The 13,577-nt window shown below is 47.2% G+C and overlaps 1 protein-coding gene across 3 annotated transcripts in view; it reads right to left on the bottom strand.

Annotated features, from left to right (window-relative positions):
• Positions 1-225: 225 nt before the first annotated feature.
• LOC112230118 (alpha-1,6-mannosylglycoprotein 6-beta-N-acetylglucosaminyltransferase B-like) overlaps positions 226-13,577 on the bottom strand; it is a 165,401-nt gene continuing 152,049 nt past the window's right edge. For all 3 annotated transcript variants that reach the window (XM_042310817.1, XM_042310816.1, XM_042310818.1), the window contains 6 exons: positions 10,963-11,121; positions 10,243-10,389; positions 9,964-10,080; positions 3,865-3,939; positions 2,522-2,808; positions 226-1,440 (listed from right to left, as the gene is read on the bottom strand). In XM_042310817.1, the coding sequence (XP_042166751.1) occupies positions 1,242-1,440; positions 2,522-2,808; positions 3,865-3,939; positions 9,964-10,080; positions 10,243-10,389; positions 10,963-11,121 (984 nt within the window). In that variant the 3' untranslated portion in view covers positions 226-1,241. The remainder of the gene's footprint in view (positions 1,441-2,521; positions 2,809-3,864; positions 3,940-9,963; positions 10,081-10,242; positions 10,390-10,962; positions 11,122-13,577) is intronic.

The following is a 13,577-nucleotide window of genomic DNA, read 5'->3' as shown; positions in this document are numbered from 1 at the left end:
ATTAAGGGTTATGTTGGATCACCCACTCACTTCCCAAGGTAAGCACAAGTGCTGTGAACGCTGGCCTCAGAAGTGCATGTCTGATCTGGAAAACCAGAAAGCAGAACAGATATCTGATTTCCTCCCCCCTCCAACGCAACATATCGACAGTCTCATCCCCTGCTCCTGGCTGTGGAGGAGTGGATGATCAAACATCTCTTATATCTCTCTCATGGATGGATGGGCACGGGAGGACAGGAGGGAAATGGTAAATGAGCAGCCGGGGATGAAAGAAACCAAACTATTTACGAGCCGTGACAAGACCGACAACAAAACAACAGCGACGCTTTGATCACTTTTTAACATTTCGTTTTTTATTTTTTTTTCCCGTCACAAAACCGCCGAAAGGTTCTCAAAAATCCTCTGTTCTCGCAGTAGCAGAGCTTATTAAAAAATAAGCTTTAATCTGTTTTAGTCCATTTTAGCACAACGGAGCTGATTGCATTGACTCCGTTGGCAGTCAGGGTTATCTTAGTCGCACAAAAGAAACATTTCATCTTGAAAAGGAGGAGAGAGTCCAGGGAGAGAGTCTGAGTGTCCATCATCCATTGTCAAAGCGCAGCGCCAAAGAGAGAAGGGGAGAGGAGATTGGTTATTGACCCAAAGTTGGCGTTCCACTCAAAGGTCGCGTTTTCTCCCATTGGGTCAATTACTCTCTTAAGTCCCTGGTCTTGGAGGGTTAAAGTCAAATTATTGATATTGGAGCAGCAAATCAATGTTCTTCCGGTCAGTGGGTCTCCTCTAGGTATTAGTTAGGTAGCTAGCTAGACAGCAATATAGCCGTTTCTCCATTACTGCGTTTTGCTGTGGACACATGGTGAACAGTTATACTCGTTGCAGTGTAGTCCAGCACATCTCTCATAGGCCAGTGAGGAGCTTTGAGGCAAACCATCCATAGGCTCATGTCAGTAACATCTTTGTCCATTTGGAAACCAAGGACGGATGGGTGGGGGGAGGTGGTGACTATGGGACAATAACCCACTCACGCTCAGAGGACAGAGGATAGCTCAAACCAAGTCTTCCAGTCGGGGAGGGTCCTTCGGCTTTAGCCACCCCCTCTCCTAGCATCAAAACCAGGGCCGGTTCATTTTATAGTCCATAGTTTATAGTCTACAATTCATAGGCTATAACTAGAGCGCCTGGAGTTTCTCCTAGCCACTTAGCTGGGTTAGGCGTTCATTGGAAAAACTCCTGGCCCCTCCTCATAAGCAGTCTCGGCAGAGGGCAACCTGGCCGCGGCGGTAGTCCCGGCAGGGGCAGAGGCGGCGGTACTTGGGGCTGAGGCCGGCACAGCTGTAGAGGAGGGGGTCCTTCTGGAGGCCGCACTCCCGGCGTAGGACGGAGAAGGCCGGGAACACGTGGTTGACCTCCGCCTCCACCACCTCACACTGCACCTCTAACCTGGTGGGGGGAGGGGTGGGGGGTGGAATGTTTGATGAAGGGAGGGGGACGGGGTGATGCATAGAGGGTGTTTGAATGAGCGATACAGAGAGAGAGAGAGAGAGAGAGAAAGAAAGAGAGAGTCCATGAGGGTAGGGGGTGGACGAAATGGGGGAAGAGGTAGAAGGGGAAATAGACAGAGAAACAGAGAAACAGAGAGACACAGAGACACACAGAAAGACACACAGAGAGAGATGCAAACAGAGATGCAGAGAGAGACAGAGAGAGACACAGACAGACAGAGACACAGAGAGAGAGACAGAGACAGAGAGAGACACAGACAGAGAGAGACACAGACAGAGACGCAGACAGAGACACAGACAGAGACGCAGACAGAGACACAGAGAGAGACAGAGAGAGAGAGAGAGACAGAGAGAGACAGAGACACAGAGAGACAGAGAGAGACAGAGACAGAGAGACAGAGAGACAGAGAGAGACAGAGAGACAGAGAGAGACAGAGAGAGACAGAGAGAGAGACAGAGATGGACACAGAGAGAGACAGAGAGAGACAGAGAGAGACAGAGAGAGACAGAGAGAGAGACAGACAGAGAGAGAGACAGACAGAGAGAGAGAGACAGACAGGCATGAAGTAATAAAGGAACCAAAGATAAAGAAAGGAAAAATGTGTTGAGCAGGATGGGTGATGAAGAGAAAGACAAGGAGAAAGGGAAAGATAAAAGAGGAGAAAGAGTTGGCGCTGCTGTGACACTCTTATCGTCTTCTGCTGTCACTACAGGTCTCTAGATGGCGCCGACAAGACACCTGACATCACTGAGAAGACTTTGAACCTGACGTCCTTGCTGTAGCTGCTTGAGTATTACGCCCACAGACAGCCCTTAGCGAACGAACCACTGTGTGTTACCATTGTGTGTTGCCTTGTGTGTGTTTGCATGATTGTTAGTGACGTGGAGTGATTGTGTGTTTCGAATGTCTGCATATGTGTGTGTGGCTGTTAGAAACGTATGTCCAATGTGTGTGTGTGTGTGTGTGTGTGTAGGTATATGGCTTAATGTGAAAACAGGTGTGCCAAGGTGCTACTCACCCGCGGAGGGCCTCCTTGTTGTTGACGAAGCGGAACAACGCGGGCTCACACACCAGGTTGGCACGCTGGCACGCCTCCACACATGACTGGCCCTCCTGGGACGCCAGCAGCCTCAGGGAGCTGAGGGGGGGCCAGGCAAGGGGGGCGTTGGCGTTGGGGGCCCAGGTTAGGGCACTGGAGTTGGGCAGCAGGAAAAATTGAGGCCCAGGGCTAGCTGGACTACTAAGCCCCAGCTTGGAGGAGGAGGAATTGGCCGGAGGGAAGGGGGCCTCGGGGGTACAGAAGTCCTGGAGGGACGGAGGGAGAGGAGAGAGAGAGGGGAAGGGGATGTTGAACAACACAACACATAGGTAGCCTCTCGTGCTGCCACCCACAGGAGATTTGTTTCTGGGCGGCCGAGATTCCATTATACAGAATGTGGTATTTTTGTTGACGGTGCAAATGCACGCACAGACGCCAAGCTAGCTACGCACATCCACGCGCACAAATTGTCACTCCCACACCATACACAAACACGTTAGCCAACACAAATCAAAAGCCCGCTGACACCTTTTGCCTTTAGCTGTTGAATAAATCTACATTTCCAAACACTTCAGGGCATCGAGGGACAGGAATACAAAGTAAACAGACGTTTCTCTAACCTCCTCTATACTGCACATCCCTCTAAATAATCTCCCATCAACCCTTCACCTAATTCCCTGACAAAACTCATCTGGGTCCAACAGCAGCGGAGAGATAACTCGTTTTAAAACATGAAAGAGAACCGATTTGACATATCAGCCTTGCATGTCAGCCAGGCCAGGTTCGATTCCCACGGGGGACCAGTGGGAAAGTGTATGCACTGGATAACAGCGTCTGCTAAATGACACAAGTAAAGAATAATGTCAAGGACTGTATATTTACACAAATAGTAGAGGCTATTGCACAGAAACACAAAAGAGCACGCCCCCCTCTCCGGGTACACGTTTTGTCTTTTGCCCTAGCACTTCACAGCTGATTCAAATAACCAACACATCATCAAGCTTTGATTATTTGAATCAGCTGTGTGGTGCTAGGGCGAAAACAAAACGTGACACCGGGGGCCGGGTTTGGGAAACTCTGGTCTAGTCCACAATGAGAATCAGCGTTGATTAGTGACCTCTCCAGGTTGACTACAGACAGAGTGTGTGTGGTAAGCAGGTAGAATGGGCGGAAGACATTATGATAATATGTTTTGGGACAAACAGTCACGGTTGAGTGCCTGCATGTATGTATGCATGTGTGTGTGTTAATGTGTGTGTGTGTTAATGTGTGTGTGTTAATGTGTGTGTGTGTGTGTGTGTGTGTGTGCACGGTGAACCTACCTGATGCTGTATGTAGGCGTGTACCCTCTCCAGCATTCCCTCGCAGGTGTACTCATAGGGTAGGTATGGCTCGACCTGCAAAGACACACACCCACACACTCAGATTCCCACAGATCAGAACATTTCCACAGAATGTGTTGCTAGGCAATCAACATAACACCACTAAATGACCATATTTTCCAAATTTCAATATTGTTTTGCCCCTTTCCCCATCGTTCATCCTAATTGCAATAAATAGCCAATTCTACCCAGTTGACTGCTAAGTTGGTTGAAGTATTTAGCTATTTTTATTGACTTGGCCAAAGCTTTGGATACGGTAGACCATTCCATTCTTGTGGGCCGGCTAAGGAGTATTGGTGTCTCTGAGGAGTCTTTGGCCTGGTTTGCAACTATCTCTCTCAAAGAGTGCAGTGTATAAAGTCAGAAAATCTGCTGTCTCAGCCACTGCCTATCATCAAGGGAGTACACCAAGGCTCGATCCTAGGCCCCACGCTCTTCTCAATTTACATCAACAACATAACTCAGGCAGTAGGAAGCTCTCTCATCCATTTATTTGCAGATGATACAGTCTTATACTCACCTGGCCCCTCCCCGGATTTTGTGTTAAATGCTCAACAACAAAGCTTTCTTAGTGTTCAACAAGCTTTCCCTGCCCTTAACTTTGTTCTGAACACCTCCAAAACAAAGGTCACGTGGTTTGGTAAGAAGAATGCCCCTCTCCCCACAGGTGTGATTACTACCTCTGAGGGTTTAAAGCTTGAGGTAGTCACCTCTACAAGTACTTGGGAGTATGGCTAGACGGTACACTGTCCTTCTCTCAGCACATATCAAAGCTGCAGGCTAAAGTTACATCTAGGCTTGGTTTCCTTTATTGTAATCTCTCCTCTTTCACCCCAGCTGCCAAACTAACCCTGATTCAGATGACCATCCTTCCCATGCTAGATTACGGAGACATAATTTATAGATCAGCAGGTAAGGGTGCTCTCGAGCGGCTAGATGTTCTTTACCATTCAGCCATCAGATTTGCCACCAATGCTCCTTATAGGACACATCACTGCACTCTATACTATTCTGTAAGCTGGTCATCTCTGCATACCAGTCACAAGACCCACTGGTTGATGCTTATTTATAAAACCCTCTTAGGCCTCACTCCCCCCTATCTGAGATATCTACTGCAGCCCTCATACTCCACATACAACACCTGTTCTGCCAGTCACATTCTGTTAAAGGTCCCCAAAGCACACACATCCCTGGATTGCTCCTCTTTTCAGTTCACTGCAGCTAGCAACTGGAACAAGCTGCAACAAACACTCAACTGGACACTTTTATCTCAATCTCTTGGACACTCTTACTGACAGTTGTGGCTGCTTTGTGTGATGTATTGTTGTCTCTACCTTCTTGCCCTTTGTGCTGGTGTCTGTGCTCAATAATGTTTGTACCATGTTTTGTGCTACTACCATGTTGTGTTGCTACCATGTTGTTGTTATGTTGCCACCATGCTGTGTTGTCATGTGTTGCTGCCTTGCTATGTTGTTGTCTTAAATCTCTCTTCATGTCGTGTTTGTTTTGCCCTTTTCTTTATTTTGAATGTTTAATCCCAGCCCCCGTCCACGCAGGGGGCCTTTTGCCTTTCGGTAGGCCGTCAATGTCATTAAGAATTTGTTCTTAACTGGTTTGCCTAGTTAAATAAAGGTTAAATAAAATAAAAATGATTGTTATTATTATAATACAGGATTGTGTGTTTTCTTCTTAGCACGAGCGACTGAATACAGTATTACTTAACTGGATGTCCCTTTGGAACCAAGTGTCTCTGATAATATGTCGTAATATTTCAAGGAAACCCATTTTTTGATTAAGCACAAATAGTTATGTTCAACTTTTCCATTAGGAAGACGTGGAGCCTGAAAGTACAGACCACATGTTAATAATGTTAATAATAATCCCCTCCAGTTTCAACAGTAGATCACGTTTCTAATGTTCCAAATCTCACTTGTAAACGATGCATCACTCAGTAAATCATGTTTTAAAACAACATGTTTAACTGCATGTGAAATCGGACTTTTCCCATTTCAAATAAAGAAAAGCAAAACGTGTAGAGAGGATTTATGAAAAAAAGTTACACATCACAAATCTGATCAAAACATAAAGCAGAGCGAGGCACAGTCTCCACCTCCCTCCCTCCTTTCCTCCTTTCCTCCTTTCCTCCCTCCCTCCCTCCCTCCCTCCCTCCCTGCCTCGCATTTATTAAAGAGGGATAAATATGAAAACAACAGGTCAGTGAAATGGACAGAATGAGAAAGGGGGAACATAGAGAGAGCGAGAGAGACATAGAAAGAGAAATGGATAGGGATTTATGTGAACATGAAGAAGTGTCAGCCAGAAGAAATTGCTTGGTCTGCATGGCTGAGCATGTGGAGCCGCCCTGGACAGAGAGCCAGCCCACAGACAAACAGGGGGAGTGTGCAGTCTCCAGAAAGGGGTGAAGTGGCCTATCAGCCATCTATCACTGGAGTGAGTGAGTGAGTGAGTGAGTGAGTGAGTGAGTGAGTGAGTGAGTGAGTGAGTGAGTGAGTGAGTGAGAGAGTGACAGACAGACAGACAGACAGACAGACAGACAGACAGACAGACAGACAGACAGACAGACAGACAGACAGACAGACAGACAGACAGACAGAGAGTAAGCGTCAGGGCACTGAGCTACGGCATGTCTGACAAGACACAGCAGACAGCAGGAGAGTGGAGAACACACACACATTTAGAGACACACAGACACACACACAAATACACACAAAATCACACAGGTTCCCATTAGTCCACATTTACTGCTAATTACTCCTTGGCTGTGGACACACTGTTTCCCGATGCTAACATAGCATACACCACTGTCCTAGGTTAAATCATTGCAGCTAGTTCTTGTCCATATGGAGCTTTCGGAGGTGCATTTCAAGTGCACAGTATTTCCTGGATGGAGCGAGCTGAAACGTCATTTACAAAAGCAGCGTCACCCGATCAGCATCAAATCAAATCAAATTTTATTCGTCACATGCATATGAAATGCTTACTTACGAGCCCCTAACCAACAATACAGTTTAAAAAAAATACAGATAAGAATAAGAAATAAAAGTAACAAGTAACTAAAGAGCAGAAGTAAAATAACAATAGCGAGACTATAAACAGGGGGGTACCGGTACAGGATCAATGTGCGGGGGCACCAGTTAGTTGAGGTAATATGTATATGTAGGTAGGGTTATTAAAGTGACTATGCATAGATGATAACAACATAGAGTAGGAGCGGTGTAAAATAGGGGTGGGGGGGGGGGCAATGCAAATAGTCTGGGTAGCCATTTGATTAGGTGTTCAGGAGTCTTATGGCTTGGGGGTAGAAGCTGTTTAGAAGCCTCTTGGACATGGACTTGGCACTCTGGTACCGCTTGCCGTGCGGTAGCGGAGAGAACAGTCTTTGACTAGGGTGCCTGGAGTCTTTGACAATTTTTAGGGCCTTCCTCTAGTATAGAGGTCCTGGATGGCAGGAAGCTTGGCCCCAGTGATGTCCTGGAACCGTTCGCTCTACCCCATGTAGTGCGAACGGCCCAGTTGCCATACCAGGCAGTGATGCAAACCGTCAGGATGCTCTCAATGGTGCAGCTGTAGAACCTTTTGAGGATCTGAGGACCCATGCCAAATCTTTTCAGTGTCCTGAGGGGGAATAGGTTTAGTTGTGCCCTCTTCAAGACTGTCATGGTGTGCTTGGACCATGTTAGTTTGTTGGTGATGTGGACACCAAGAGACTTGAAACTCTCAACCTGCTCCACTACAGCCCTGTCGATAAGAATGGGGGTGTCGGTCCTCTTTTTCCTGTAGTACACAATTATCTTCTTTGTCTTGATCCCGTTGAGGGAGAGGTTGTTGTCCTTGCACCACACGGCCAGGTCTCTGACCTCCTCCCTATAGGCTGTCTTGTCGTTGTCAGTGATCAGGCAACTGTTGTGTCATCGGCAAACATAATGATGGTGTTAGAGTTGTGCCTGGCCGTGCAGTCATGAGTGAACAGGGAGTACAGGATGGGGCTCCTGTGTTGAGGATCAGTGTGGCGGATGTGTTGTTACCTACCCTTACCACCTGGGGGCAGCCTGTCAGGAAGTCCAGGATCCAGTTGCAGGGAGGTGTTGTCCCAGGGTCCTGTTTAGTCCCAGGGTACTTAGCTTAATGATGCGTTTGGAGGGCACTATGGAGTTGAACGCTGAGCAGTAGTCAATGAACAGCATTCTCATATAGGTTTTCCTTTTGTCCAGGTGGGGAAAGTGTGGAGTGCAATAGAGATTGCATCATCTGTGGATCTATTGGGGTGGTATGCAAATTGGAGTGGGTCTAGGGTTTCTGTGATAATGGTGTTGATGTGAGCCATGATCAGCCTTTCAAAGCACTTCATGACTACAGACGTGAGTTCTACGGGTTGGTAGTCATTTAGGCAGGTTACCGTAGTGTTCTTTGGCACAGGTACTAGGGTGGTCTGCTTAAAATGTGTTGGTATTACAGATTCAGACAGGGAGAGGTTAAAAATGTCAGTGAAGATACTTGCCAGTTGGTCAGCACATGCTTGCAGTACACATTCTGGTAATCGTTCTGGTCCTGTGATCTTGTGAATGCTGACCTGTTTAAAGGTCTTAGTCACATCGGCTGCAGAGAGCGTGATCACACAGTTCCAGAAAAGCTGGTGCTCTCATGCATGTCTCAGTGTTATTTGCCTCAAAGCGAGCATAGAAGTAGTTGAGCTCGTCTGGTAGGCTCGTGTCATTGGGCAGCTCTCGGCTTTGCTTCAATTTGAAGTCTGTAATGGTTTGCAAGCCCCGTCACATCCGACGAGCATCAGAGCTGGTGTAGTACGATTCGATCTTAGTCCTGTGTTGATGCTTTGTCTGTTTGATGTTTCGTTGGTGGGCATAGCGGGATTTGTTATAAGCTTCCGGGTTAGAGTCCCACTCCTTGAAAGTCACAGCTCTAGCCTTTAGCTCAGTGTGGATATTGCCTGTAATCCATGGCTTCTGGTTGGGATATGTACAATACGTACGGTCACTGTGGGGACGACGTCATCGATGCACTTATTGACTGATGTGGTGTACTCTTCAATGCCATCGGAGGAATCCCGGAACATATTCCAGTCTGTGCTAGCAAAACAGTCCTGTAGCTTAGCATCTGCTTCATCTGACCACGTTTTTATTGATCTAGTCACTGCTTTAATTTTTGCTTGTAAGCAGGAATCAGGAGGATAGAATATGGTCAGATTTGCCAAATGGAGGGCGAGGGAGAGCTTTGTATGCGTCCCTTTGTGTGGAGTAAATGTGGTGCAGAGTTTTTTTTCTTCCTCTGGTTGCACATGTGACATGCTGATAGAAATTTGGTAAAGCGGATTCCCTGCATTAAAGTCCCCGGCTACTAGGAGTGCCCCCTCTGGGTGAGTGTTTTCTTGTTTGCTTATGGCGGAATACAGCTCAATCAATGCTGTTTCAGTACCAGCCTCTGACTGTGGTGGTATGTAAACAACATGAAAAATACAGATGAAAACTCTTTCGGTAGATAGTGTGGTCTACAGCTTATCATGAGATACTCTCCCTCAGGCGAGCAATAGCTCGTGCGCTAGCTGTTATTTACAAAAATACATAGTCCGCTGCTCCTTGTCTTACCAGACGCCGCTGTTCTATCCTGCCGTTACAGCGTGTAACCAGCCAGCGGTATGTCACGACTTCGTGAAGCATAAGATATTAGAGTTTTGAATGTCCCGTTGGTAGTTTAATCTTGCGCGTAGGTCATCGATTTTATTCTCCAAAGATTGCACGTTTTCTAGCAGAATGGAAGGAAGTGGGGTTAATTCGATCGCCTACGAATTCTCAGAAGGCAGCCCGCCCTTTGGCCCCTATTTCTCCCCCTCGTCTTCACGCAAATCACGGGGATCTGGGCCTGTTCCCGAGAAAGCAATATATTGTTCGCGGCGGGCTCGTCAGACTCGTTATATGGTTGTACAATCCTTCTCTGGTGGAACATAGTGTGTTTGGTCACTGCCAAAGAAACCAATGAGTCAAGAAATACATGAAACAACTCTACCTTGGTACTCATGATCTCTCTGATGGCAGAGTCAAACTCCTGGGAGTTGTTGTAGTCTACTGTCATGACGTGGGGCCGCCCGATGTACTGCTCTGCGTACGGGTGCTGGGACGACACCTGAGAGGGGTGGAGTAAAGAATTAGTCAAATATTCCAGTTTAAAGCAATATTCTCTGATGTATAAGTGGCACATTTGGTGTACAATCGGGAATGTTGGTAGTTCATTTTCAACTGAAGAGTGGTACAGTACTAGATATGGTGTTGACCAATGGGAGCTCACCTCTCGAGACGTTGGCTTGCCTCTGAAGAACTCGTGATTGAGCGAGCTGTGGGGTGGGTGGAACTTGGGCTGCAGGTAGATGCACCCATTGGCTATGGCCTCCAGAGGGGCGGGCCCTTCGTAGGGGAAACCAAACCCAATGAAGAGCTGGTGGAGGAGATGAAGATGATACCAGTTAGGATAACCATCAGTTATTTTATTAATGCTTGTCAATTGAAAATGCTGCCATTTACAGATATACCAGGGACTGGAAGGTAACTGTGTGTTGGCCTTGCGTGGCTGCTGTTGTAGTTAGTGCTGGTGCAACAGTAGTGTGTGTGGAACTAGTGTGTGCGTGTGTGTGTTGTGTGTTGTGTGTGTGTATTATGTGTGCATGCATGGTGCCTGAATGTGTTTGCGCACGTACAGATGTAGGATCTTAATTTGAGCCGGTTTGCTACAGCAGGAAAATAATCCTGCAGCAACAGGAAATATGATTTATTATGAGGATTATAATGAATGGACATTGTTTGTATGGGTTGATACATTCCCCGTAACTGAAAATCAAGTCTGAATTTCAAAGTTACAAAATTACAAACTTAAGAAGCCTTTTTAAACCTCGAATACACTTACATTTCCTGCATTGCCGGAAAGTTATCCTGCAACAGGGTGATCCAATTAAGATCCCACGTCTGTAGTGTTACCTCTTGTGTATCGTCTTGTGTGTGTGTGTTCCAGTACCTTGGCCTTGCGGAGCAGCGTCTGCAGCTCATGCTGGGGCAGCAGGCCGTGGTTCTTGACGTAGGCAGGCACCTCGGGGGGGCGCTGGGTCTCGTAGTACACCGTCCCGTGGACCTCCATGTACCTGTGGAGGATCTGGAGGAAACCCTCCTTACCCTGCTGATGGGCAAGGAGGAGGGAAGAGAGAGAGAGAATGTAAGAAAGTGAATGGGGAGTTGGTGAGCGAGGAGAGGAAGTGTGACGGTGGAAAAAGTCATGAGTGGGTGAGAAAGGAAAGGGAGAGAGTGAGAGCGTTGAGTTTGAGGGAGAAAGTGGAGGAGCACGTGCGGATGGGAGAGGGGGAGGGACGGAGGGAACGAGAGACAGAGAGGGAAGGAGAGATGGAGAGAGAATGAGGGAGGTAGAGATGGAGAGGGAAGGAGTGAGAGATGGAGAGGGAAGGAAGGAGAGAGATGAGAGGTAAGAAAGGAGGGAGAGATGGAGAGGGAAGGAAGGAGGGAGATGAGAGGTAAGGAGGAAGGGAGAGATGAGGGAAGGAGGGAGATGAGAGGTAAGGAGGGAGGGAGAGATGAGGGAAGGAGGGAGATGAGAGGTAAGGAGGGAGGTAGAGATGGAGAGGGAAGGAGGGAGATGAGATAAGGAGGGAGGGAGAGATGGAAGGGAAGTCAGGAGGGGGATGAGAGGGAAGGAGGTAGAGAGATGGAGAGGGAAGGAAGGAGGGAGATGAGAGGGAAGGAAGTAGAGAGAGATGGAGAGGGAAGGAGGGAGATGAGAGGGAAGGAGGGGGATGAGAGGGAAGGAGGGAGGGAGAGATGGAGAGGGAAGGAAGGAGGGAGTTGAGAGGTAAGGAGGGAGGGAGAGATGGAGAGGGAAGGAAGGAGGGGGATGAGAGGGAAGGAGGTAGAGAGATGGAGAGGGAAGGAAGGAGGGAGATGAGAGGGAAGGAAGTAGAGAGAGATGGAGAGGGAAGGAGGGAGATGAGAGGGAAGGAGGGAGATGAGAGGGAAGGGAGATGGAGAGGGAAGGAAGGAGGGAGATGAGGGGGAAGGAGGTAGAGAGAGATGGAGAGGGAAGGAAGGAGGGAGATGAGGGGGAAGGAGGTAGAGAGAGATGGAGAGGGAAGGAGGGAGGGGAGAGCTGGAGAGGGAAGGAAAGACAGAGAGAATGATGTGATTAGAGGTGATGCGTTAATGGCTGTGTGTGTGGTTGTTTATGAGTGTACATATAAATGGCAATGATTGTGTGTGTTAGTGTCTGTGTTAGTGTGTGTGTACGCGTGATAATGCACTATGACTGTTTAAGTGTGTGTGTATGAGTGGTTGTGAATTCACTGAGTGAGTGTGTGTGTGTGCTGTGTGAACATTAGCATCTTCACACAGAGAGAGGCAGAGCCATTGCCTGTTAGTGAGCGCAGGGCATTTAATGTGACAGACCCCTTTAGAAAACCCAAAGAGACACACAGTGCCGCACTGCCGTGGGCCGTCAATATGAATGAGGGGAAGTGCTAGGGATCTGGCATGGTTTCCTGCACACGTGTGCACACACACACACCCGTTCTCTCAATCCCTCTCTATCTTATCACACACATTTGGCCCCGAGCGTCTCTTCCCGGCGCCAGAGAGCGAGGAGCGAGGCGTCCATGTAAGGACGCAGGGGAAAAATACTGGCAGACTGCCAGTACCACCCCAGGCACCCAGGGGGCAGCAGCAGAGCACAGCATTAGCCAGCCTGTGACAGCCGGTTCCACTCATGTCCTTACTGGCTGCTATGACATCCCTCTCCCTGACCTATCTGTGGCGCTCTCACACGTCTCTACCTATCTGATTGGTTCATTCAGTGGTTTATTCGGACGCCCATTGGCTTTTGCATCAGCTACTTTTCCTGGGGTCCACAAAAACACAAAACATGACAAGTAACAAAACACATACACTGATGGACAAGGACAGACACACGCATTTCATATACAACAATATACAACCAATAATACAAAATAAATAATAATAATAGTATGAACGTGTGTGTCTTCATAGTCCCTCCATTCCATCATGCAGTAATGGGGCTGTAGGAGTAAAGACTGTAAAACAGCAAGCCTGCCCATACATTGAAATGAATAGATCATGCCCATACATTGAAATGAATAGATTATGCCCATACATTGAAATGAATAGATTATGCCCATACATTGAAATTAATTGATTATGCCCATACATTGAAATGAATTGATTATGCCCATACATTGAAATTAATAGATTATGCTCATACATTGAAATGAATAGATTATGCCCATACATTGAAATGAATAGATTATGCCCATACATTGAAATGAATAGGTTATGCCCATACATTGAAATGAATAGATCATGCCCATACATTGAAATGAATAGGTTATGCCCATACATTGAAATGAATAGATCATGCCCATACATTGAATGCAGTAATGGGGGTAGGAGTGATGATCATGCTTCATACATTGAAATGAATAAAGACATGCCCATACATTGAAATGAATAGATCATGAACATTGAAATGAATAGATTATGCCCATACATTGAAATGAATTGATTATGCCCATACATTGAAATGAATTGATTATGCCCATACATTGAAATTAATAG

The sequence above is a fragment of the Oncorhynchus tshawytscha genome, linkage group LG32, assembly GCF_018296145.1.
Source record: "Oncorhynchus tshawytscha isolate Ot180627B linkage group LG32, Otsh_v2.0, whole genome shotgun sequence".
Classification (NCBI taxonomy): Eukaryota; Metazoa; Chordata; class Actinopteri; order Salmoniformes; family Salmonidae; genus Oncorhynchus; species Oncorhynchus tshawytscha.
Note: the sequence above shows the minus strand (reverse complement) of the source record. Positions and strands in the feature narration are given on the sequence as shown.